Raw genomic sequence first — 24,311 nt, 5'->3', positions numbered from 1 at the left:
TTGTGACAGTCCCCGCGTGGTCCCGGCGGCGCGGAGCCCGCGGTGCCCGACCCTCGCTGCCCAGGCACGGCGGGGCCGCCACGACCGCGGGGCCGCGGCAGCGCCCGGGGCCCGTGGGGGCTGAGGGGGGCCCGAGCGGCCCCGGGGCGGCGCAGGTGAGGGGCGGCGGTGCCGGGCCGGGGCGGGCGGCGGTGCCGGGGGCGCGGAGGGCAGCGCGGCCTTTGTTCCCGGCCGGGCGCGGGGCAGAGCGCGGCCCGCGCGTGCGCGGGAGGGGGGGCGCCGGCGGGAGCGCGCCCGTGGTGCGCGCGCGCGCGGAGGCGGCGGCGGCAGGATCGCTCGGGCGCAGCCGGCGCGTGCCCGCGGCGCAGGGAGCGAGCGAGCGAGCGAGCGAGGCAGGGAGGGAGGCGGGGAGCGCGCGGTGGGCTCGGGCCGCGCACGGAGCGTCTCGGCCGGAGCGGCGCAGCGCAGTCGGCCCGCACGGAGCCGCCATCGGGGGAGCCAAGGCCGCCTCAGCGGGTCCCGCCCTGCCCGGCGCCCACAGGTGAGCGGCGTGGGGAGAGCGAGGGGCAGCGGGAGCGGCCGGCCCCGCGCGGCCCTCAGCCCCCGCCCGGGCCCCGCCGCCGCCCGCGGGAGGCCCCGGCGCGGCCGCGGGGCTGCCTCGGGACGAGGCCCCTGCGCGGCCTAAGCGCGGCCCGGGCGGGCGGTGCTGTGTGGCGGCCGCGGCTCGGGGGAGCGGGGCGCGGCGGGGCCTGCCGGAGCGGCGGCCCCGAGCCCTTCCGCCGGGCCATTGTGTGCAGGCGGAGGCGGCGGGCCGGGCCGGGCCTGCGCCGCCCGGGCCGGGGCTGCCCCTTTGTGGGCTCGGCCTCGGCCCCGCCGCGCTTTGTGCTCGGGGAGCGCCGCGGGCTCGGCGCGGCCCGGGGAGGCGGCCTGGCCCCTGCGAGCTCCCGGCGGGCCCGGCCGCCGCAGGAACGGGCTGGCTGCCGGGGTAAATGTGCCGCTGGGTGCCCCTCGCCGGCATTACCGACAGGGTTGCTCGCTCTTACCTAATCCCGTGAGGGCAACGAGGGAGGGAGATTTTTGCCCATCCTACGGCTTCCCCTTAAAAGATGAAAAGGCCGGGGACCTTCGTGCCTTCCCCTTCTCCACGGTTTTAAAAGGATGGGAGAAAACAGCGTTTGTAGGGAAAGGCAAAGCATCTCACGTATTTCTTCAGGAGGAGAACCAAGTTTATTTTCCTGTGGTGAGCTGGTGGCACTTTTATTTTATGCTTACATTAATACAATATTTCTCCAGTATTCTCCTTGCGCCCTCCTTTTCAGCCAGTCTGGGTGAATATTGCCTTGTCTTTCTAATGAGCAGCCTACTCATAGTCTAAATAAATAGTTAAAATGATTTGATTTGTTTAAGGTGGCACATGGCTGTCTGTTAGGAAGCTCCTAGGTCGTGAAGGACGCGGGATATTCCACGCTCGGGACATAGTTTCAGTTGTCTGTTTATCTCCCTTCTAAACTGAGACTAGCACGGTGCATTCCAGAGGGGGAGGGAAATGGAAGGGACTCTTCTCAACCCTGATTTAATCAAGCTGGTGTGCAAGAAGATTTGAGTTATTGGAGTGCAGGTACACTAATACAGAGGTTTTTAGGGTAAAGCTTGGATCTCTGGACTGTTTGTTGCACGAAATTACTTTGAAGAGTATACCTGAAGTAAAAATCGAGTGCTAGAAATTAGGTTCTTTTCAATGGAGACTAATGTTCTTAAGTAACCTTTGCCCTCTTCACAGCAGTGAAAAACATAGAGGAAAGCACAAGAATAAGACCTATCCATCAGTGATACAATTTTAGAAATCTGTTGTCACCTAAGAATTCTGAACCTGATGAAATGGTGGCGTTTTTGACCTGAGAGTGCATGTCCAGCTGAAGTAGCTGAACTGTTACTGTGCCATTTCTCTTGATAAGGTTTTAATGCCATAGTCCAGTTAGACTGTAGTAGAGGAGTTAGCTCAGAAATTCAGCAGCTCCAGCTAAGTAGGTGTGAACTAAGGAAAGTGAATACTTTAAATAACAAGAGTACTTTTCATACTTAGGTTTGAGTAGAGTTGCTGCTCTTTGCTTTGTGTGAATTGAGAAAGAAATCCTGCTCAAATGTCAGACACCTGCCTCTAATGTGGAAAAGGGGAGCATGTGCCCATATTCATGTGAGAAGCAACTCTTTGGTCAGAAAATTCAGAGAAATCCAATAGGACAGTTTTATGAACTGTGGTCTTCAGATGAAACATTCTGGAGGGCTGTGCATGCAGCTGCTATCAGAAATAGGATGTTCCTAATTTTAATTTAGAATCACTTTGCTTTATTTTTCATCTGTAGTCGTGCTTTTAGTCTTGTAACTGTCAGCTCTAAAAGCTGGACTGTTTTGCCAAATGGATTTTTAGTGTCTTTTTTGCTTTAATACTTGTCTTATTTTCAGGAGCTAAACTGAAGCAGAATAGTCAAGGTAAATGAGTGATATTTGAAATTCTTGCCACATAAAGAACTCAGTTCTGCCGTTGTGGTGCATGTAGGCAGTCTGCAGCAGGCAGAGTGTGCTGTGTTTGCAGCTGCTGCCTGTGGTCACCTGAATTCCTGCTCAGAGCTGTCGGTGCTACCTGCTGCAGAAAGCACCGGAGCGGGGATGTTGGCAGGCTCGAGTTCATCTCAGCCATCACGTGGTGCCTGAAGCTCAGGATCTCAGCTCCAGAGTTTGCAGTCTTAAATGTCATGAGCATTGTAGATGCAGATTTCTTTTCTTTTCTGTTGCTTTGATTTTTGAATGGAAATCAGCATTTTAAAAAGGGAAAACTAGTTGTGATTTAAAAAAAATAGTAAGAGGTTTTTGTGGGTTTTTGTGGGTTTTTTTGTTTTTTTTTTTTACTTTGACAAAATACACAACAGAGACAAATTGTTGCCTTAATAAAATGCTTTCATTAATAAGAATTTTTCATTAGTAAGAAAAATTTGTTATAAGCAGGTTACTCTTTTTGAAAGTGTACATACTCTTCCTTTCCTAAATGTTCAATGGCATGGTAAAAATGTAATTTTGATGTGTGTTTTCTGTGTACATTATCACATTGTGGGCTAGAAATTGGAAGATATGAATAAGTGCTGAGTTGTTATCATGAGGTGTTACTTCAGGTGTACCTGAGATTTTGCTGTTAGCACTTTATTGCATCTAAGCAAAAATCTTCCTGTGTCAGTGACCTGGGGGTGTTTGACATGCCAGGGTACATTCAGCTGTTAACTTTACAGTGGAGTTAGGGAACACAGAAGCCAGCATTAATGCCCCATTTAATTGAATTTAAGTTCTGTACCACTACAGAGAGAGATATTCTAATTCTGATCAAACTGCATGCCATGTTTCTGTGATGGCCAGGACAACTGTTATACATACATGCCTGTTTGAATGACTGTATAAAATGATGATTCTTTGTGTTATCATAGGAATAATGAGAGATTTGATTACTAATTCCACAATACTTTAATCAGATAAAGTGCTAGATAATTACAGCTAACCAAATGGTCCACTTCTGATTTTCACTTGTTCTTTATAGAAGCTGAGTATGAAAAGTGAGGTTGTCTGTGTGTTCAGGGAGGAAGTAAAATGTTACTTAAATGATAAAATCTGTATTCGTCCTCTTGCACCTGGAAAAAATAAGTATAAAATTAGCATGAATATATTCCAGGACAATTGATATAAGAAGAGCAGTAAATTGCTCTATAGACAGTTGATGACCTTTTCCCCTTTTTGGTCTGCCTTATCCAGAAACACGTTTTTATCTCTTCTTGTGCCAATAGATGACCTTGCTGGACGTGAAGAAAAACAAGGAGAGTGTAGTGATAACTTGGCTGCTTAAAAAATTACTCATCCACCCCTTAAAAGTGAAAGAGAAGTTCTTTGAAGTGTGGTTTGTGTGGCTGGGGTGGTTTAACCCCAGCTGGCAGCTCAGTACCACACTGCCTCTCTCTTCACTTCCCCACCTGCGGGATCAAGGAGAGAATTGCAAGAGTAAGAGCAAAAAAACCTCTTGGATTGAGATAAAGACAGTGTAGTAGGTGAAGGAGGAGCTGCACACCCAAACAAAGCAAATCAAGGAATTCCTTCAGCACTTCCCATGAGCAAGGCAGGTGTTCAGCCATCCCCAGCAGAGCAGGGCTCCATCATGCTGGTGGTTACCTGGGGGGACAAATGCCATCACTGCAGACATCCCCCCTTCCTCTCCTTCCCCCAGCTTTATCTGCTGGCTGTGATGCAGGTGGTGTGGAACATCTCTCTGCTCAGCTGGCTCACCTGTCCTGCCTGTGTCCCCTCCCAGGGTGTTGTGCTCAGCCTCCCCACTGCTGGGCTGGTGTGAGAAGCAGGAAATGCCTTGACTGTGCAGGAGCTGCTCAGCAATAGCAAAACCATCTCTATTTATCAGCTCTGCTTCCAGCACAAACCCAAAACAGCCGTGTCCCAGGCACTGCAAAGAAAGTGAACTCTCCCCAAAGCAAAAGCAGCACAGTGGCATGAAGTCCTTAAATATTCTAAAGTTCTTTTCTAAAATTCTTGCACATAGTATTGAACAGAGGAAAAAGTAATTTAGTCTTTTAAGAAAGACAACAGTCACTTTTCAAGATTTTTTTTTAATGCTGTCAAGGAGGAGCGTTAGAATGCCACTGCTTGTAAGAGTTACTTTCAAATACACGTTCAGATGAAGTATGTTGAAGGAAAATTATTCTTAAAATTTTGCTAATGTATGGATTGTGTGAAGGTTTTAACTGGAGTAGGGGTATTTTAAAGCAATTTGGTGTTAAACTGCAAGAAGGAAAGCTTGAAAATAAATTGCATAAAAATTTCTAGAATTGGTGTCTAGCTTAGAAATGTGCATGTGTTAAAAGGCTTATCTTTGTTGTTTGCTCTGTGTTACAGATCTTTCATGAGGGAAAGTTACATGTCTTATATATTTTACAAGGGGATGACAACTGCAATACAAGGCATCAGTTTTGTAAATCTTGGTACAAGTTGCTTTATGCTGAAGTGTGATGCAGGTATTAGTTTGAAGTGGGGTTTAAAAGATTTTTTTTTCCCTATGATTTTTTTCAAAAGTCTGTTAGTCCTAAAAACTGTGGTTAGTTGTTGTTAGGAGGAGAAATCATGGCAGGTGTAGCACCCACAGGCTGTGGCACAGCCTGGGACAGTTCTGTTCTGCTGGGCTGCCAGCGGTACCTTGCAGTGTGGCTGCTCCCATGGCAGTGTGAAATGGAGCAGTTTCAGTGCCAAGTTCAGCTGAAAAGTGAACCTGTGAGGAGAGGGTGATGTTCCCAGTGCCCTTCCCAGGGCAGCTGGCACCGTGGGACCTGAGTTTGTCCCTGCAGGAGGTGCCACCCTGTGTCACCGCGGCTGCGCTGTCACGGCTCAGAGCTGGGAAAGGATGGCTGGGCCTCCATTGCCTCATGCTTTGGTGCTTCCTGGGCTGCCAGGGGACTGCTCAGGTGCTTGTGCAAGACTGGTCTTGTTCAACACATTACCTTAAAGAGAAAGAAAACCAGAGGGTAAAAAGCAGGCAGCACAACCACTCTGTTTGGTGGCAGCCTGCTTTTGTTTGTTGTGGAAATGGTGGAATTACACTCCAGCATCCCCTGTGTGTGTGCCTGGTGTCATGGAGCCTGCATCTGGTGGGTCATTCTTCATGCTATAGATAAACCATTTTCTTGTAGTGCTGTGTGAAAGCTCTTAAGAAATGTTGTAACTGAGCAGTTTTCTTAGAAGTGCTATTAAAATATTTAAGAACCTTTAAAATATGGCATGTTGCTACTTTGAAAGGTAGTGACTGTAACTCCTTTCTGTAAAAATGGACTCTTGATTTTTTTTTTGAAACCTCATTACCTTCTGTCTTTTTTTTTTACCAACAGGGGTCTGCTACAGTTTTTATATTTTAATCTTCTTAAATTACCTAATGTTGTTTTGAAAATCATGTGGTAAACATGCTTTGATTTGCATTTTTTTGTGATACCTGTATGACCCCAGTTTAAGGTGTAAAAGAGAAACTTCTCAGTTTAAAGCTGATCACTTTTGCCTATATTTGAGCCTTCTCAGTTTAAAGCTGATCACTTTTGCCTATATTTGAGCCTTAAGTCTTGCTCCTTTCTGTCTCACAAGGTGCATGTGCAATTGTCTTCTTGTAAATGTTGTAAAAATGCTCTGCTCAACGAACATTTTGGTTTCTGAATGACTGTTTATTTTGAAATATATATGCACGTGTATTTATATAGAAGTCTTTAGAGTCATAAAACTGCTTTCATTCACAGGAACTTTCCCCCTTTTTGTGCATGAAGGCATCAGCACAGTTGGGAGTTAATTTGTATAGGGTTCATCTCTCCATGGTCGATATCTGTGTGATTGCACAAGTGCCCTAAGGATGTAATTTGGAGACTGGTTGCACAGGTGTGACTAGGGAATCATTTGGCTGGCAGATGTTGATGGTGTACTATGAAATTTTAGTGTGGCTTTGTGCTGGGTCAAGTCAAATTATTTAGAAAGGAAATTTTACAGATAAAAAAATACGCATTCTATAATAGAAGCTAAGATGGACATTCTTCCAAAGCAGCACCTGTAAAACAGTAATTTTAAGAGCACTTTTGCTCGTATTGAAAACAGCTGCTGACCTAAACAGTTTTGTTTAAAAGTAATGTGTTCTGCTTAAACAAAAGTTGTTGTTCCTTGTACAGTCATAGTTCTCCCATGCATGCAAAGGTGCTCATGTAGTTATGGAATTGAGTGTAGGGAAAAAGAGGATTTCATTGAAAGCTGTTCTATAATGTGCATATGGGGAAGTAGATGTAAGGTTGTCTATGAAACTTTAATTTTTTTATTTCTCATTTTTTTGAATGCTTGATCTTCCAGCCTGTTCTGGTTTTAGACAGAATTTTCTATTCTGCTTTAGACAGTGATTCTTGGCTAAGAGTTGATGTTAGAGATTCAGCACTGCAACAGACTCAAGTTTTGGTTTTGAATACATAACAGAAGAGAGGACAGTTTTTTGCAGAGAAAGACAGTGATAGGTCTTGAATTTAGAAAGTGCAGATAAAGAGAACATGAAGTAGCAGAAAAATATGTCTACTCCTGTCATTTCCAAACCATTTATAATATCTTGTGTTTAACTTCTGGTGCAGACTCAGGCCTGACTTCAGAGTGATTATGACAGAATTTTAATTTTGTATGCTATGAAGCAATTCCCAAGCAATACAAATAAGTGAGATAGTGTGTACATTTTACTTGACATTTGAGATGTACCTGATCAGAATTTAATGGCAATAAAAGAACATATAATTCTCTTGCCCAAGAGCTTTTTTTTCTTCTGAATTTAAATAACTTGCTTGACAATCTGGGTACTTGGAGCTTCACAAAAGACACTGAGGGAATTTTTTTTGATAATTCAAGGATCCCTCCAAAGAAAGGTTATTTAACTTTTCATTAAATCAGGAGGGCCTTCAGATTAGATACAATAGAGGTGGTGAGAAGGGTGTTGCCAATGTTTTCATCATTTGTGTCTTTGATGTACAAAATACTGGAATGAGTAGAGAGCAGTTATCCATATGTGAGCAGGAGTTTGAAAGTAAACTGTGATTGAAGTCTGATGATGGTGGACTACAAAAACTGAGATGTTAAATAATTTAACAGTGTCTTTTAGTGTGTAATGGTATTCAGTTATTACTGAAGTAAATTTGAATAGGGTCTAACAGGGTTAACTTGGTATCCTTATCAAGTAATTTCATTCCTTTTTGCATTAATGTGTCAGACTCACAGCTACTTGTGGTAGTTTAAAACCTGTAAAAGGCAGGGAAGTACTTGTTGTGGTGACTCAGAAACTCGTGACAAAACAGGAACTAGCCCCAGGTCTGCCTTGCCACAGACTTGTGCTCTGCACCACTAATCGTGGGTTTGGGTGGTTTTTGTTTAAAGGTTTCAAGGAATGCTCAATGTTTTCATGCACCATGGTGGGCTGTGCCATCAGCTGCTGCACCCAGCTCTGCTCCGTGCTCAGGTTGGACATTTCCTGGGACTGCTCTTACTCGGAGTTAAAGCTGCATTTCAGAGCTGAGGGTTTGATGAGAGAGAAGCTGTAGAGCTGTTGCTCTCTGCAGCAGTGTAACCAGCCTTGGCTGCAGAGCTGTCAGTAGCCGAGTGTGAGAATTTGATTAACATTTTAATAATGATTTTAAAAATATTAATTACTGCGGCAATTGAATTTTCATGCAATAATATTATAGGAAAAGTTGATTCAGAATTGATGAGTGGGGAAAAGCTAAGTCACTGCAATAAAACAGAATTGGTTCTAATGGAGGCACATGGGCTTCAAAGAATAGGTTCCAGAAACACAAGGCAGGCAGAAAATGGGAGGTTAAAGAAATGAGGTACTGAAAAGTGTGGAACCATCAGAAATGCAAAAGTCCCACTGTAGTTTTGTACTACCTTTACTAAAGTCTTACATAGTCTAAGCTCAGTCCTTTCTGTTTTCTACCTGTGGTGCATCAACAAAGTACAAAAACCTGTGGCCCACCTTACATTGCCACAGCTTTCATTTTGAATTAATATGCATAGTGGGAAAATTTTAGTTCCAAAATTTGGAAAAGTCTGTTTTAAAAATACAGACTTGTTCCTTTACTTTTAAAAGTTGTGTGTTTTATTCTCCTTGTGGTGTGTGTCTCTGATAAAATGAATGCATTATCTTTATCAGACATTCTTCTAATAGTTCTTACTTTTGAAGATTATTTTAAAAAAACAGATTTGTAAAAAGTGTCACTCAGACTAGGGATTCTGTAGTTTAGTACCAGAGATTCTGAAAAATGAGTAATTTCTGAGGTGTTAAAAGTTAGGCTTCCAGTGCCACTAGAGTGTGTTCTGTGGTGCTGGATGTATTTGTGTAGGATCCATAGCTGACACACCTTGTGGCGCCATGCTCTGTACTCTGCAGTATCTTCATTCTCCAAGCCCTCCCCTACACATTTGCCCTCCTGGGTTTAGATTGCCATACTTTACACAGGCTCCACTGTCACCAGGGCTGCATACAGGAATACAGAACAAGTGAAGGATCCCAAGAAGAAGTGATTATTTAAAGTGGAAGTATGTACAAACCTAAGGAATGAACAAGATGGAGGCATCTTTATAAAAGCAGTCAATGTATGTCATCCTGTCCTGGCTTCCTACAGAGGGGCTTTCTGTGTCATGGGTCAGTCTCCTGTAGGGCAGCCTTTATTTGTAGCTCTCTTTGATTAGGTCTAGTTATTTTGATGGTCTGCTCCCTACTACTGTTGAGTTATGCAGGAAAAATATTGAGCATAAAATAGGTCTTGAATTTGAGTTGGAATAGTTATCACAGAAGGCCTTGGTAAGTGAAGGCACATCAGAGTCCAGGTACTTCTTTTAGCTGAGCCTTACTGAATTCAGGTGAGAGCTCCCATGCCACACCCTCCTCCCTGTGTGTGCCACAGACACAGCAATGGTGATGCAATATTGCATGGCAATTACAGCATGCACTGAGGAGTGCAGGGTTTGCAAAATCAGACTGAGGGAAGAAACACAGCCCCCAAATTGTCACACATGGTAGGATTTGCTGTTACTGTTTATAGAGGGGGTTGGTTATTTTTTTTTTCTTTCCTTTTTAAAAAAATTCTAACAGAGTGTAATTGTATACAGAGCCCATCTATGATGCCTTGTAGAACAATTGAGTGCTTCCTGTTTAGAGACTTCTGAATGGCAGTATGTGTCAGAGCATGAAAAATACCTGGCTTTCCTCTTTTCTGTTGCTCTTACTAGTTCACTCTGTAGCTGATCCTTCTGTGTGCCTGCCTTACTTTCTATTGCAGCATTGTATGTCCAGAACTTTTAAAAAAGTAGCTGTCTCCCTGTGTTTATAGATAGTACTGGACTGAACTGTTGAAGGATGATTCTGACACAGCTCAATTCAGTGTGTTCTGTGCACAGTGAACAGAAACTAGATACTACTAAAAATAAAATAAAAATCTTTTCCCTGTTACTTAGTTTGCATAGAGTTATCTGTATTTTTCATATGAAGTTTTCTTTAGTTTCTTAGATTCTCTGGTTTCTGCCATCCTTATTTTGAGACAGCAGGCTGCAGGCAGACACGCCCTGTTGGGTTTCTGAGAGGGCTCCGGGGGCACAGGTGCCAGGTTGGGTCCATCCCATGGTTATGGAGCTATGGGGTCCCTGGGAGCAGCTCTGGCTGTCCTGTGACAAGGAGAGCTCTGGCCACTGGCTGCACTGGGGATACAGAGCTGGGGAAGCAGGGAAGAGAGGGCTCTTGTCAGACAGCACCACCAGGTGCAGTGCAGGACACAGCCTGGAGCAGTGTTTCTCTATCACCGGCTTCATACCTCTCTGCTCGGTGGGATTTGGCAGTGTCACAGCAAGACAAGTTATTTGCCTGTTTTTAAAAAGAAAAAATATGGTCAAGTCCAATATGGAAGTGGTCCATGATCTTTTTAATGCAGGGGTTTGGTTTTGATTTGTATTTAAAGAGTGGTTTTTCCCTGTATTTTTGTTTAGCTGTATATAGTTTTAGAATGAAATTTGGGGATTCATCAGGTTTTTTGGCAGAGTGTTGTTCCTCAGCTTTCCTTCCCTCACAAGATTGAGGTACCATAGCAGCGTGGGCTCCAGTGTTCTGTGCAAAGGTGGATGTTGAAGCTCTGTTTGAATGGAGAAGGTTATTCACTTGTTGGAATTGAAGTTCTTTGTTGCATTTAAAATTGAACACTTCAGTCATAGTAGTTAGTTACTGTGATTTTGATGTGGTCATTCTATGTCTTCTACAGCATACAGTTCCTTCCTAATTTTACCTTATAAAGTTGTTGGAAAGAAAATGTTTAAGAGCTAGGGAAAAACCTCTCCTGGGCTGATGCTGAATATTGCAGCATGTCTTCACAGGAGAAATGGTGAGCAACAGCAGTGAGGCAGAAGTCAAACAGCACTGACCTAAGTCAGGTGTTTGCACTGAGTTAGAAATAGGTCCCAGATTTGGAGGGTGTCACAATGCTGTTGGTGTTTCCATGGCTGTGTTTGTGTCTGCATCTGCCAGTGGGGTGTGCTGAGCTCGGAGAGGGGCAGGACAGGCACTGCCATGGCTCCACTGGGGATCGTGAGGGAACGCGTGTGGGACACTCCAGAAACGGGGGTGTCAGGGACTGGGGACTCACTGCAGTGCTGGCCACAAAGACAATTCCATGGTTCTATAAATCTGTTGGGATTTCCCTTCCTGGTGGTTGGAAAATGGGGTTGGTAGGGAATGTCTTGAGGTGCAAGGAAAAAGCTGCCTGCAGTTTCAGGCAGACTGGGTCACTGCAAGGTAGAGGGAAATGGTCTAATTGTGTATGAAAGAGAGATGAACTGGACAGATGATATTTTGGCAAAGGAAATCATCAAGTCTTGACTCAATTTTGTTTATTTTGGTCTCATTTTATAATTGTCAGTTACATTAGATTGATCTAGCTTTTGCTTGTTATGCAGGAAAAGAGAAGCCCTGAGGTGTCTGAAATAACAAATAACATAGTTAAGGGCACCAAAGAGGAGAGTGTCTGCAAGGGTTGAAAAAAATCCTAATTCATTAGTCAAAACCAGAATGTATAGAGACTAAATTGTATTATATAGTTGATTAATAATTTATGTCATGAACTGTCTTCTAAAAATTCTGAAGTAGGGCAGCAGGTCCAGAGGCTGGGTCTGAGCAGGGGTGCACGTCTGTCCAGCCTGCATTTGATCCTGACCATCCCAGGCCCTTGGGATCCAACATCTCCCAAGAGCTGGGAAAGAGAAACTGATACATTGCAAAAGGCAAAGCCCTGGGCCCTAAAATGTCTTTGAAATTAAATAAATTTAAAAATACTAGTTTCTTCAAAAATATTGCCAATGTTTTCTGTGATATGTTTTATGTTTAATGATTATTTTCAACCTTTCATTTAGCTTTTGGGTTTTGACATTCTTTGGCTTGTGTTATGTCTTGAAAAAAGTAACTTGTGTTTTTCACAACTTCATCCTATTCTCATATCCAGTGCTCTCTAGCAGTATTGTGTGTAAAAAAGTCTTATTCTCAAATATGAATGTACTGTTGAAAAAGATGAAAGATTTTCTATCACTTTGTTGGTGGCTGTAATGCATTAAGGGTGCACTTTGAATGGGAGTTCCTGAATGGAGTTAGTTTTGAAATGTTGTAGAAAAAATTATGTTGTTGCATCACATACAGACAATTGTAATTAATTTTTTCTGTCCTTTTATTACTCTTATATGAGACTTTTTCCCTTCCAGCCATTAAGATGACTACACAGAACTTTAGTTTGTGTTTTTTTCCCCAAACTAATATTCAGTTACGCTTTCAAAAGCTAGCCAAAATGCTAAACTCAAGTCTAATCTAAGTGATGTGGGTGAGGATATGAGAGAAGATGTGCTATTTGATGTGAGAGAAGTGGATGATGCTAAGTTGAATTTGTCAGAGGTGCCCTGCATTCCAGTGAAGCACAGATGTGATTTTTAAAATGTGTCTGGAGCTAGCACCTTGATAAGGTGAGAAGGTGGAAGAGTATCAGTCTGGTCCTGTTTATCATTGATAACTCCCTGGCACATGAGGCACACGATCTTTTTCAGCTTTTTCAAACTACTTTCTGTGCACCTATGTCTCAGCAGAGCTTTTTAACCAGTGGTTTGGTTGCGCTTCCCATTCCCCCGGGATTTTGGTTCTGTGTCCGGGTCCCAATGGCTTTGTCCCCAGGCACTGTGCAGCCGGTGGCTGTGCTCTGGGGACGCTGCCACACGAGGGGTGGCTCCTGGCCACATGCTCTTAGTTCCTCAGAAGCTGTTTCTGTGCAGTTTTACTTCAGCTTTTCTGTTCTGCTTGTAAACTCTCTTGACTCTTACCCAGTGGGATGCTGTATATTGCAGGTTTGCGGGTGAGACTGAAGGAAGCCTTGTATCGAGTGGGCAGGTTTTCTTTGTAGCAATTGGCATTATTTGCAGTGCTGATAAAAGTCTTCTGGAAAAGGACTTGGATTTCAAATAGTAGGAAAGCATTTTAAAAGATAATTATCTTTACTCAGATTTAGTGGCCTTACTTTTTATGTGACCACAACAGTTTATCTCTGTGTTTTTGTTCTGTTGCCTCCACTGAAATTTGTTACTTCTGTGACCTTACCATCCTTACATCAGCGTTCCATAATGTCTAAGCTTTTCTGAGCAAAGTGTGTGTATCACAAGTGTGTTGACTTGGCTTCCAACGGCTTTATCCTTGTACCTGCTCTAGTTTTTTTAATAGTCCAAGCTGATAATCAAATACACCACATTGTTTTAGTTCTATTGGTCATCTTTTCCTTGAGATTATGCTTTTGCTTAATTGAGTAATATTTATACAGGTGGAGAAAATTCCTGTTGAACAGGACTTTACAGATCCATAGTGAAAGATGCTCATCTCAGGAATGTCCTTGAAATAGTAGGAAGTGATTTTCATGTCTTAGCAGAGTTTTGAATGGAAGCTGTAGCTTTTCCTAGCAGTTATTTCGGGGGAGGCGGCGGGCTTTCTCCGTGCGCACGTGTGAGGCTGGGCCGGGCCGCGGGCATGCGGGGTGCGTGGGGCGGCTGGGCCGGGCCGGATCTCGGTGCCACGGCGGGGCGGGGCCGGCTGCCGGTTCAGCGGGCGGGGCCGGGCCGCGTCCTCCCCGGAGGCGGTGGCGGGCGGGGCGGGGCCGTCCCGGCCGACAGTGCCGGGGGAAGCTCGGGGAACCATTTTGGGGCGCGGGGCCGGAGCGCGGCGGCGCATGGGGGCGCTGGGCCCCGCCCGGGGCGGTGACATCCGGGCGCCGCGCGGGGCCCCCCGGCTGCCGCGGGGGCTGCGGGCGCCGTCACCGCCCGGCCCGCGGCCCCAGCCCGCCTGTGCTGCGCGGACGCGCCATGAGCTCCTCCGCGCCCCATGACGGGCAGATCCGCCTCCAGCGGGCCGTACTCCTGGAAGGGCGTCTGGTCTGCGTGCTTGCCGGGGAGTAAAGCCTGCAAGGGGAAAGGTAGCGCCGTTTGCATTGCCTTGTGCGCAGTATTTAACGCTGGGCTTGTAGGAGATGTGGAGTTATGTCCCGCGGGAGGTCTCGGTAGCCTGTGCATGTCACCTTTCCCAGAACAGTGTTGAGAATGCTTTTAGCAACAGGTCGGTGCTTTCTAGATGTTACCAGGAGCAGCTTTCCTTGATTTAGAGCTAGGAGATCTTCAGATGCGTTTTTCCCTTTTCACTCTTACTGTTGTGTAAATCTTTTTGAATACGTGTAGTCCCTTTTGATAACTGGAGTTAAAGGACCTAATACTCTTGAAAATGACACCTTAGTGTTCCTTAGTTTGTCCCTGTTGCTTAGAAGCTTGTTCCTAACGTGTGCAAATAAAGATAATGAAATAGCAAATATTGCATATAAGTGTTTTTACCTGTACTAAGGGGTTTGTAACTAAAAATATATTTAAACTTTATCTCCGGTTCTGTAGTTGTTTTTCCTGGGTTTGTAATTGTATTGTTTTCATAGTTTGGTGCGTTAAATGTATTCCACTGTTAAAACTTCTGCTTGTGATTAACTTGTAACTTTTGAGATAGCCATAAAAGATGTATTATTCATCTTGTGTGTTAACAAGAGTGATGAAAATGTAGGCTTTGGGCAGGTTTAGGCTTGGTAAATTACAGTTTATAGCATTATGCAGTGTCTTTCCTGCATGCTAATCCCAGTGGTCTGGTTCAGAGATTGCTCCTCGCTTCCAGTGCCACTCCTGTGAGTGCTGTGGAAGGTGTGTGTGAAGGCTGCTCACACAGGAGCACTGCTGACACAGTTCTGTTCTCCAGTGCCTCTGTACCTTAGAAAGCTCAGGTGGGAAGTGCATCTGTGCACAAGGTCTTTCACAAAGTTTTAGGTTGCTTCATTTAACTGTTGCATGGGCTCAGCGAGGTGTAATTAAAGGCAGCAGAGCTCACCCAGCTTGTCAGGCTGCCCAGGGAACTGGTCTGACACAGTGGCTTTCACCAGCGTTATCTGCAGGTTATGGAGGATCCCCGCATCAGGATGTGCAGGGTCAGGCAAGAGGAAGCGCACACAGCTTTTCTGAAATGTGTGTGTTTGCAGTATTTGAAGGGAAGCTTCTCCCAGAATTTTGCATCTGAATATGCTTGTTATTTCTGAGCTCTTCCCGAGCGATCAGTGTGATCAGCACTGGTTGTCCCGTGTCCATGGCTTGTTCTGGAGCACAGAACTGCAGGGTGCCCCCACCTGCAGCTGCTGGGACACAGAGCAGGGCAGCTGGCAGGGGCCTTGCTGCTCCAGTCCCCCGGCTGCTGCAGCATCACTGCCCCAGGACACATGCTGGATTTGTCACAGACATCCTAAACTTCTCATCTAAGCTGGAATGCCTCATGGTGGGAAGACACAGCCCAAAGACACAAACATCCTTGTCATGTCTCTACAGGATCAGCTATGGCCCAGCACTGAAAACTGCTGCATGGGTGTTTTTCCTAAGTATTTCTAGACCACCAAGACTGAGATGGAGGAAGAGTTTGGTGGGTTAGGAAGATGCTGTCAGTGGGACTTGTGAGACTCATAAAATCAGTGTCTGAGAATTGTATCTTAGACACTCATACTTCTCCAGCTCGGGGGAGAGGTACTTCTGTAGAGGAATTTGGACTTGTCTGTCTCTTGTTACTTTTTAAATGTCAAGGACTAAGTCATTTTGCAAGGAGGAATCTCTTAGTTCCTCTGCTTTGTGCCCTGAACAGTGCATGTCTTGCAAAAGCATGCACAGTATGCTGCTCTGAGCTGTCTGGTCCAAGTATGAGTAAGTTTGTGGGTGAAATGATGCTAAATATGGGAAGCTTGCCTATTGCCTAATATTCCCATGTCAAATAGCAAGGAGATTAAAGATGAGGTTTATTTTGAGAGCTTTATACGTACGTGACAGATCCAGAGCTGGTTGTACTCACAGAGAGGCACTTAGGGTGGCTGAGAATTGTACTGTGTAACAGAAGCCAATTTTGGATAGCATTTTATTTAACTGCCCTTTACCTACAAAGGTATGGTTTGTTTTTTCAAAACTGTGTTTATTTTTTCAGATAGTGCTAGTAATTTCTTTTCCACAATTAGGAGGAGAGTTTGGAGTGCAGGAAAACGTAACATGTTAAGAAATGTGATTGGTACTTGTTCCACATCTGTGGAATGCTTGAGCAAGCTGTTTGGTCAGACAGCTGTCACCTTTGTCTGGGGACATTGGAGAGGGCAGAAGTTCAGTAGGAGCTCCACTGAACATAGAACTTCATCAAGAGGGACTGAAAATGTCTGAGTATTTACATGGTACAATGAATTCTCAAATTTAGCAAGTTTGAATTTTTAATCTTATTTGGGAAATTAGATAAAGTAATTGCTTTGGGTTTTTTTTTTTCTGGTATCCTCCCGAATGGTTTAGTAAAGGAAGCTGAAGCAGTGGCTGTGCTTTACAAGCTGTGGGCCTCTGTAGCAAAGTAATGAAAATGAAGAGTCACTGTCCTATCCTGGGGAAAAAAGTAGGGTAGTAATTGTCTGAGCTGTGTTTTTCAACTTTTTAAAAATAAATTACACTGTAAGCATGGTTACATCCATGTAAGAAGGTCACATCCAGAAGATGGGTTTTTTCCATTAAAAATGCCTCATTTCTCATACACAACAGCTTAGAATTGTTCCATACACAGAGTTGATACGTACAAGTGATCTGGGTGAAGCATTTCATAAATGCAATATTAAAAAAACAAACCAACAATAACAAGCATTTTATTTTTAGCATGTTTTTACTCCCCTCCCTTGCAGCTTCCAGTAGGTAAATGCCACTTTAGAGCAATGAGCAGAACTTCTTCACTTGTTGTTTAGATGTCACGCGAGTGTCTGTGCCGTATGTGCACAGCTGATCTACACATACCAAGTGCAGTTTGTAGTACCTGCGAGGGGGTTGCTTTCATTGCTGTCTTACTGTCTCTTGAAGCTTTGTGAGTCAGGAAACGCTGTGTGCATGGCAGTGAAGTGTGGTGAGATCTGAACTGTGTGTTGTGTGCTCTGTTGCAGAAATGAGCCGTCAGACCGCTACAGCCCTACCCACAGGTACCTCCAAGTGCACGCCATCGCAGAGGGTGCCCGCGCTGACGGGCACCACCGCCTCCAACAATGACTTGGCCAGTCTCTTTGAGTGTCCCGTGTGCTTTGACTATGTGCTGCCACCCATCCTGCAGTGTCAGAGTGGCCACCTGGTCTGTAGCAACTGTCGGCCCAAGCTCACGTGCTGCCCCACCTGCCGCGGCCCGCTGGGCTCCATCCGGAACCTGGCCATGGAGAAAGTTGCCAATTCCGTACTATTCCCGTGTAAATACGCCTCTTCCGGCTGCGAGATAACTTTGCCACACACAGAGAAAGCAGACCACGAGGAGCTGTGTGAGTTTAGGCCTTACTCCTGTCCCTGTCCCGGTGCTTCGTGTAAATGGCAAGGCTCTCTGGATGCTGTCATGCCGCACCTGATGCATCAGCACAAGTCAATTACGACGCTGCAGGGAGAAGATATAGTGTTCCTGGCCACGGACATTAATCTTCCTGGTGCTGTTGACTGGGTTATGATGCAGTCTTGTTTTGGCTTTCATTTCATGCTAGTGTTGGAGAAACAGGAAAAGTATGATGGTCACCAGCAGTTCTTTGCAATTGTACAGCTGATAGGAACGCGCAAGCAAGCGGAAAACTTTGCTTATCGACTCGAGCTAAACGGGCATAGGCGGCGATTGACTTGGGAAGCAACTCCTCGATCCATTCATGAGGGCATTGCAACAGCCATTATGAATAGTGACTGTCTAGTCTTTGACACCAGCATTGCACAGCTCTTTGCAGAAAATGGCAATTTAGGCATCAACGTAACTATATCCATGTGTTGAAATGGCAATCGAACCTCTTCAGGCCAGTGTTTAAAACCGTTGCATTTAATTTAGCAGAAATAGGGTAACCATCTTTGACTGTCAGACAAATTATTTGGTAGATGGAGGGTAGACATAAATGAAGGTAAATAAAAGGAAAGGCTGTTAAATTACAGGAAGCAGTTGCATGTAGTAACTAATATATTTAAAATAAGTCAACAGTAAACCACTGAAAATATATATACACCCAAAATGGGCATCTTTTGTATTAAGAATTGATTCTACAGGAAATGTTGTAAAATAATTCTAAAACTTGTTTGTAGATTGATTGTACTGTTGAAAAGGATACTGTTTCGTGTTTTTGTTTGTGTTTTTTCCTCCCCCTTTGACTGACAAGCCATGTTGAGCGGTCTGGTCCTGGCCACTGCTTCCCCTCCTCCTCCCCACCCCCCCTTTGTAAGTCACTACATAGTATTGCTGCTGTTTGTGTATATTTTTTGTGTATTTGCTAATTTTTATTAACTTCTAGTTTTTCATTAAATAAATATGACTTTCTTTTCTGTAATTCAGGTTTTTCTCTTTTTTGTATCTTTTTAAGATTAATTACAGGTGTCATCTTTTGATATGCATAATTGCTATGGTAAAACTTATATTTCTGTATGTTTGGTAAATTTTGTCTCTTTCCAGTAGTCAATTCATTGGTGATACTGTTCTTAATTGAGCTATTTGTGAATGTACTGAACTCGAAAGGAGTGCTTATGTTCAAAGATGTGTCAGGAAAGACAGCTCCTTTAAAAACAGGTCTAGATGTTGTTGTACTTTGAGTTATCTTCTAACAAAAATGAAACAATTATTAAGAACTTTCCGAATTTGGAAAAAAAAAAGCAATTCACGTTTCAAATTTAGAGATGCTTAGAAAATTGATTGCATCCTCGTATTTGTTGGTTTGCAGTACAAAGGAAGTACTGTATTACACACTATTGTAATTATAAAAGCAGACCATTTGTCTAAAAAAAAAAGGCAGTCAGAGTGAGATGTTTTCAGTCTTTTTATATTTGTCATTAAAAGATTACCTGGCAAATGAAAAAAAAAACCACAGCCAACTTCTGCTTTTTGCTTTAGCTCAAAGTTTGACACATTGATGCTCTTGCTCAGTTTCTTGTCTTCATGTCTTTTGGTTGTTACTAAAGCAACTGTCTGGAACTGACTTTTGTATCTCATTTTGGTGACATGATCCACATGACAATGCAGATAAATCTCTTCCAGGTGTGACTGACCAGCCCTAAAGGCTTTGGAAGGATACTGGGCTTTATGCAGACTGCCTGTATGTGCAAACCTGAACCACGAATGTAAATGGGATTTGTGTTACAAAGCAGACCCAGACGGGAGCAGGGAAAGCTGTTCCACCTCAGCAGGAAGGAAACCTTTGTCAGAGTGAGAGGTGGCAGCCGTGTCGGGGAGCTGGTCTGGCTGTTGGCTACTTTTGTAACACATTAAAATACAGTTTATTTACTGTGCACTGTCTTAACTTTCTTATCAGAAGTTGATCTGTTAGGACAACTCTTGTTGTTACTGTTTTTGATGCATGATGAGGTAAGTAGTTCTACAGGTAAGGAACATAAAATCCATTGGGTTGGATTAAAAATACTACAGAAATAGTTGGCTTCATGTAGTAAGGTTTCACTCTGAAAATTTGATACTTAAGACTGTTTGAACTGTGCACAGATGTAATTTAAAAGATGTACTGGTACCTTGTGACAGTAGATAAATGCTTCCAAAACTCCTGCAATTTAGCATTTTTTTTCTTTTTGAATATACAGCCAACTGTTTGCAGTTTTCTAAATTCAGTCATTATTCTCACCTAAGTAAGCTTGTCTATATTTACCTCCAGTGTGTCTTCAGCAGAAAGTTGGCTAAATACTCTTTAGAGGAGCCCCCATCTATCTCCCTTGCCTCCCTGGTGCCTGCCTGGCTGTGCTGAGGGAACGTGGTGGGGAATGCGTGTGGGCCCTGAGAGGCCAGGGCTGTGCAGGGCTGGTCACTGCTGAGCTGGGGAGGCTTCAGCTGGGGCTGTGGCACCCCTGAGCCCTTGTGCTGAGCTGCAGGGGTTTCACTGAGCCACAGTGGGCTGAAGGTCAGGGCTGTGCCCTGGAAGGGGCCTTCAGGAATGGCCTTTGCAGTGAGCTTTAGAAGCTGTGCTCAGACAGGTTTGTTCATGTTTCACAGAGGACAAGAGCTATAGCATAACTACTGTATGCTGACTTACTGTAATGTAAATTAGTATTGCTCCATTTGGTGTTAAATAATTGTGTAAAACCTTTAATATCCATCATCAGATGGAATTATGAAATCACCCTTGGGCCCAGATCCTCAACAGTATTAAAAGCCTAAAGAGTGAGGATCTGGTAAGTCAACTACACTGTTATATATGAAAAAAAGAAACCATACTAGAAGTCTGTACAGTTTACTACCTTATCTAAAATAAATGGTGTATTAAAGCCTGGCATTGTCTTAACATTAGCTGTTTATTTTAGAAAGTGCTGTTTTTCTTTGCTGTATTGGGAGGAGTATTCAAATTTGTCTCTAAAAGATGAAACACAGTAAATCTTGCATTTGTCTGCTAGCACTACCTCCATGGTTTTTCATTGCCCTTTTGGAAAAAAAAGGCCTTAAAATGTTTGACAAATGTGGATGTAAATGTTTTGATTCTGTTGTGACAGTTCCTGCTAGTTCTTGTTTGCAGTAGTGGTTTAAAATTAAAGCAGGTGAATGGTTTTGTATTGCTGCCTGTCCTGTTGTTTTACCCAGAATCTTTTCCAAGCTGCTGTGATTAAAGCAGGAAGTGTTGCAGTGGGATTGTTACTGTCTGTAGCAGTTTACAGTGTGGATAGAGGGAAGGACTTTGATAAGCTTCAGCTGTTTTGGGGTATTTTTCTGAGGGACACAAGTTGAATCTCTGCTCCATCTAACTGTTCCTAAGCAGATACTCCCCAGAGTATTGGCATCCCTTCACTCTGCACTGCTGTGGCTCACTGCTGCACGGAATTACTGTGCTCAGTGGAAGCAAAACAAAAGGCACCAAAGTGTGGCTGTAGTGGCTGCTGTAATGGGTCATGCTTATGTTGGCTCAAAGGAATCTCAGCTCAGTAACAGAACCTCCCCAGCTCTGGCAGCAGGGACAGGAAGAGCTGGCACTGAATGCCTGGCATTGTCCTCAGGGTGCCATTACACCCCTCACCTTCAGGTGGAGTCCATGGGGATGAGGCTTAGGAATTGGGGTGATGTGTCAGACTGAAAGTCATCCTTTAACTTTCTGGGGAGCAGCTCCCTGTTGACCATGCTGGAAACTTTTTTTTTTGTTGTCCTTATTCTCTTCTAAAAAAATGCAGATTTGTTTTGTCCATGTGTAAACAGACTGTGTTGGAATTCCAAGCATGTCATTGCTCTCACAGTGCAGAGCAGTGCAGGATTGTTTCTCCATCTGTTTGGTAAAGGATTTTTCCCTCCTGGTTTGATCAAAAACAAAGCAGCAGCACAGAGTTACCAGGCTGGGGTTTTACCCAGGGGAAAATGTCTTTGCACTTCTTCCCTGCACATTTCTCATGAGGCAGAACATGTTCTGAGGCTGGGGCTGTTGGCTGTAGTCTCAGAACTTACTTGTGAGTGACTAAGAGTGCAGCTCTTAAAATACTGACACAGAAGCAGGTTTTATTTTTATCATTTTATTAGATTAGGTCTTTTGTCAAAGTTGTAAAATCTTGTAAAATAGGTGTTGAAATTCCCACTGAATTGATTTCAATCAGTGCTGTTCTATTCCAGGTAAATCAGCTTTGTTATCTACAAAAATGAAAGCAAAGCAAACTCTTTACTTTTGATTTTTAGGCAGCTTCTAGAATAGGCTGTTGTGACTGGTACAGCTTGTGTTTCATAAGCACTTTGGGGGTTGTTTCAGAACCAGTGAGCAAGAGAAGGATGTAACAACACCCAGGATTTGCTTGTGGGGCTGCCCTTGGAATAAAGAATCACTCACTGAAGCACATTCCTCACTGAGGTTCAAGGGGAGATAAGAGACAAAGCTATCACAGGACAGGGAGGCTGCCAGACTTCTTGAACCTTAATTACACTGAATAAAGATTCAGAATTTTCTTGGCATTGTTCAAATGGATTTAATTTCCATAGGTGAACCTCCAAGCATGGGGATCCCAGAACCAAGTGGCTTTGTGGTGGGTAGGAATGAAGGACATGCACTGTGCCCCTCCAACATTCCTGGGTTTTCATTAAGGCCTCATGCACACTCCACCCCCCGCTGCTGCTGCTGCTGCTGCAGGGCCAGCTGTGCAGATGGAACTGATGTGTTCTCTCCCTTTCTACACAACAATTCCTACACTTCAGTTCCGGCATTGCTTCCTGGATTTGAAAAATAGAACAAACTAGAACCAAGTGCTAAAAGAACTTCCTAGCTTCATTTATTAGGCCACAGTGCTTCTCTTCAGATGCGTCAAGCATATTTTTTTTAGATTTCAAAAACCTTATTTTCCCCAGATACTGCTGCTCCTTAGCACATCATTATTCATTATTATTACAGATATTTTGTAGATAAGTAAACCTGCACTAAATCAGTTTGCTTTTTGTAACAACCCCACCTATGACCCCCCTCCTGCTGCACATTATTCCCTCTTTAAGGATGTGACCAGCTGCTGCCATGTACACACCTAGGTGCCAGACAGGCTAAGGAATTCTTTCTCACGCTCAAATCCATCAGGAAATGAGATTCAAGATTCTTTGCTGATAAAAAGCAGCAAATGCCCCTAAAGTGCAATTCCAGGTTCATAACTGCAGCAGCATCTCCCTTTTGATGGCACCGACACCCCCATTCAAAGCCATTTAGCTCATAGTTGTACCTGATACCTAAATGTAGCTGAAAGAGATCAAGGACTGTGGAACTGGAGAGAGCAGTGCCCCCAGCCTGGCTGCCTAGAGTTTGGAGTTGAGGTGCTCCAGGCTGGCCTTGACCGCGAAGCCGCCGTCGAAGGCGGCGTTGAGCACCTGGTCCAGGCAGGAGGCCAGCACGAAGCTCAGCTCCTGCCGCACGGGCGCCGCGATCTCCTCCAGGTCCTTCTCGTTCCTCTGCGGGAGGATAATTCTCTTCAGGCCAGCGCGGTGCGCTGCCAGCACTTTGTCTTTGATGCCCCCCACCTAAGGAGGAGAAGAGACAGATGTGTAAAAACTGAACTAATTGAATAAAATAATTATTGTAGCAGCACATCAGGAGTTAAATTTTGAGGAAAGGTTCTGCCTCCCTCAGTCATTTAGGAAAGCAATTAAAATGCAGTCAGAGTTGTAGCTCGTCATGTGCTTAATGAGGGAAGTATGTTAATATGCTACAGTATTCTTTCTGTATCAGCTAATAACCAGAGAAAAATATATTTAGGAGTGAGGTATGAGAGAATCAATATTGCTTTTCAGGAATTTCTATAACAAAAGTGGGGTTCACTCTGTTTTTTTTAATATCACGTGCTGAAATCCAGCACCTTCATTAGAACAGAAGGTTTTTCAGATAAAGGCAGTGTTAGATTTAGAGGGAAAAGAGTCCTAAGGCAGCAATGTCCCATGAAAAATAACTTGAGCTGTACAACAAAATATGCACAGCAAAGCAAACCTGTGTTCAGGAGTGGAGAGGCTCCACTGAGCCTCCTGGTTGAGTTGCTAATGAGATGCAAACAGGGGTTAAATTACATTTTTCTTACAGCTGTGGCTTCTTCCCCCAAACTCCTTCCTATTCCTAAAGACCATCTTAGAGCAGAAACTTGTAATTTTACAAGGCTTTAGAGAGAGGAAGGGCCTGTATTGCAGTACAAAGGGCAAAGCCTGGCGGCTGTGACAGGGGCAGAGGTGACCCAGGATCCTCACGTGACCCCAGAGCTCCAGGCAGCCCCTGGCACAGCCCTGGCACCTCAGTCACTGGGAACAGCAAGATTGCAGACTGCCTTGGGGAAGGAGGAGAATGTGGGTTAATATTTACAGGTCCCTTATCTCTGCACACAGCTTTAGCAGCAGGCACAGTCAGGACAGGGTGGCTGCAGGGCTAAGCTGGCTCCCACCTGTCACTGCAGCGTGCTCCAGACCCCTGGACAATGGCCTGTCCTGTCACTCTGTCCCCACAGCCTCCCAGGCCTGCCATGGCACCTCTGCTTCTGTCTCCTCTGCAGGAAACAAAAGCCTGCCCCTGATTTCCAGCTTCATCCTCCTCCTCTCCATCATTTGGAGAGATGGTAACTCCCATATTGGCTTCAGCCCCCATGCCAGGCCCCACTGACACTTTGAACTGAACTCTGTTTGTCTGAATGCCTTCTCT

General features: G+C 44.5%; 2 protein-coding genes across 6 annotated transcripts in view; one reads left to right on the top strand and one right to left on the bottom strand.

The window, feature by feature from the left end:
- The first annotated feature begins 349 nt into the window (after positions 1–349).
- On the top strand, positions 350–19,049 carry SIAH1 (siah E3 ubiquitin protein ligase 1). 4 transcript variants are annotated; one of them, XM_059481504.1, is made up of 2 exons: positions 350–541; positions 17,127–19,049. In XM_059481504.1, the coding sequence occupies exon 2, from the start codon at positions 17,129–17,131 to the stop codon at positions 17,975–17,977; it is 849 nt and encodes a 282-aa protein (XP_059337487.1). In that variant the 5' UTR covers positions 350–541; positions 17,127–17,128; the 3' UTR covers positions 17,978–19,049. The 4 variants fall into 4 exon arrangements, with proteins under 4 accessions (XP_059337487.1, XP_059337485.1, XP_059337484.1 ...); XM_059481502.1 differs by lacking the exon at positions 350–541 and adding an exon at positions 1,121–1,240; XM_059481501.1 differs by lacking the exon at positions 350–541 and adding an exon at positions 13,887–14,075.
- Positions 19,050–21,662: 2,613 nt separating this feature from the next.
- Positions 21,663–24,311, bottom strand: part of LONP2 (lon peptidase 2, peroxisomal) — a 37,068-nt gene continuing 34,419 nt past the window's right edge. For both annotated transcript variants that reach the window (XM_059481400.1, XM_059481402.1), the window contains exon 15: positions 21,663–23,152. In XM_059481400.1, the coding sequence (XP_059337383.1) occupies positions 22,931–23,152 (222 nt within the window). In that variant the 3' untranslated portion in view covers positions 21,663–22,930. The remainder of the gene's footprint in view (positions 23,153–24,311) is intronic.

The sequence above is a fragment of the Ammospiza nelsoni genome, chromosome 13 (assembly GCF_027579445.1).
Source record: "Ammospiza nelsoni isolate bAmmNel1 chromosome 13, bAmmNel1.pri, whole genome shotgun sequence".
Taxonomy (NCBI): Eukaryota; Metazoa; Chordata; class Aves; order Passeriformes; family Passerellidae; genus Ammospiza; species Ammospiza nelsoni.
This window is presented reverse-complemented; position numbering and strand designations above follow the sequence as displayed.

Bases quoted from the DNA above. Each gene is read 5' to 3' on its own strand.
- SIAH1 (XM_059481501.1), top strand. From the start codon at position 13,985: ATGACGGGCAGATCCGCCTCCAGCGGGCCGTACTCCTGGAAGGGCGTC. The intron at 14,076-17,126 runs GTAGCGCCGTTT...GCTCTGTTGCAG, and splicing joins TAAAGCCTGCAAGGGGAAAG to AAATGAGCCGTCAGACCGCT.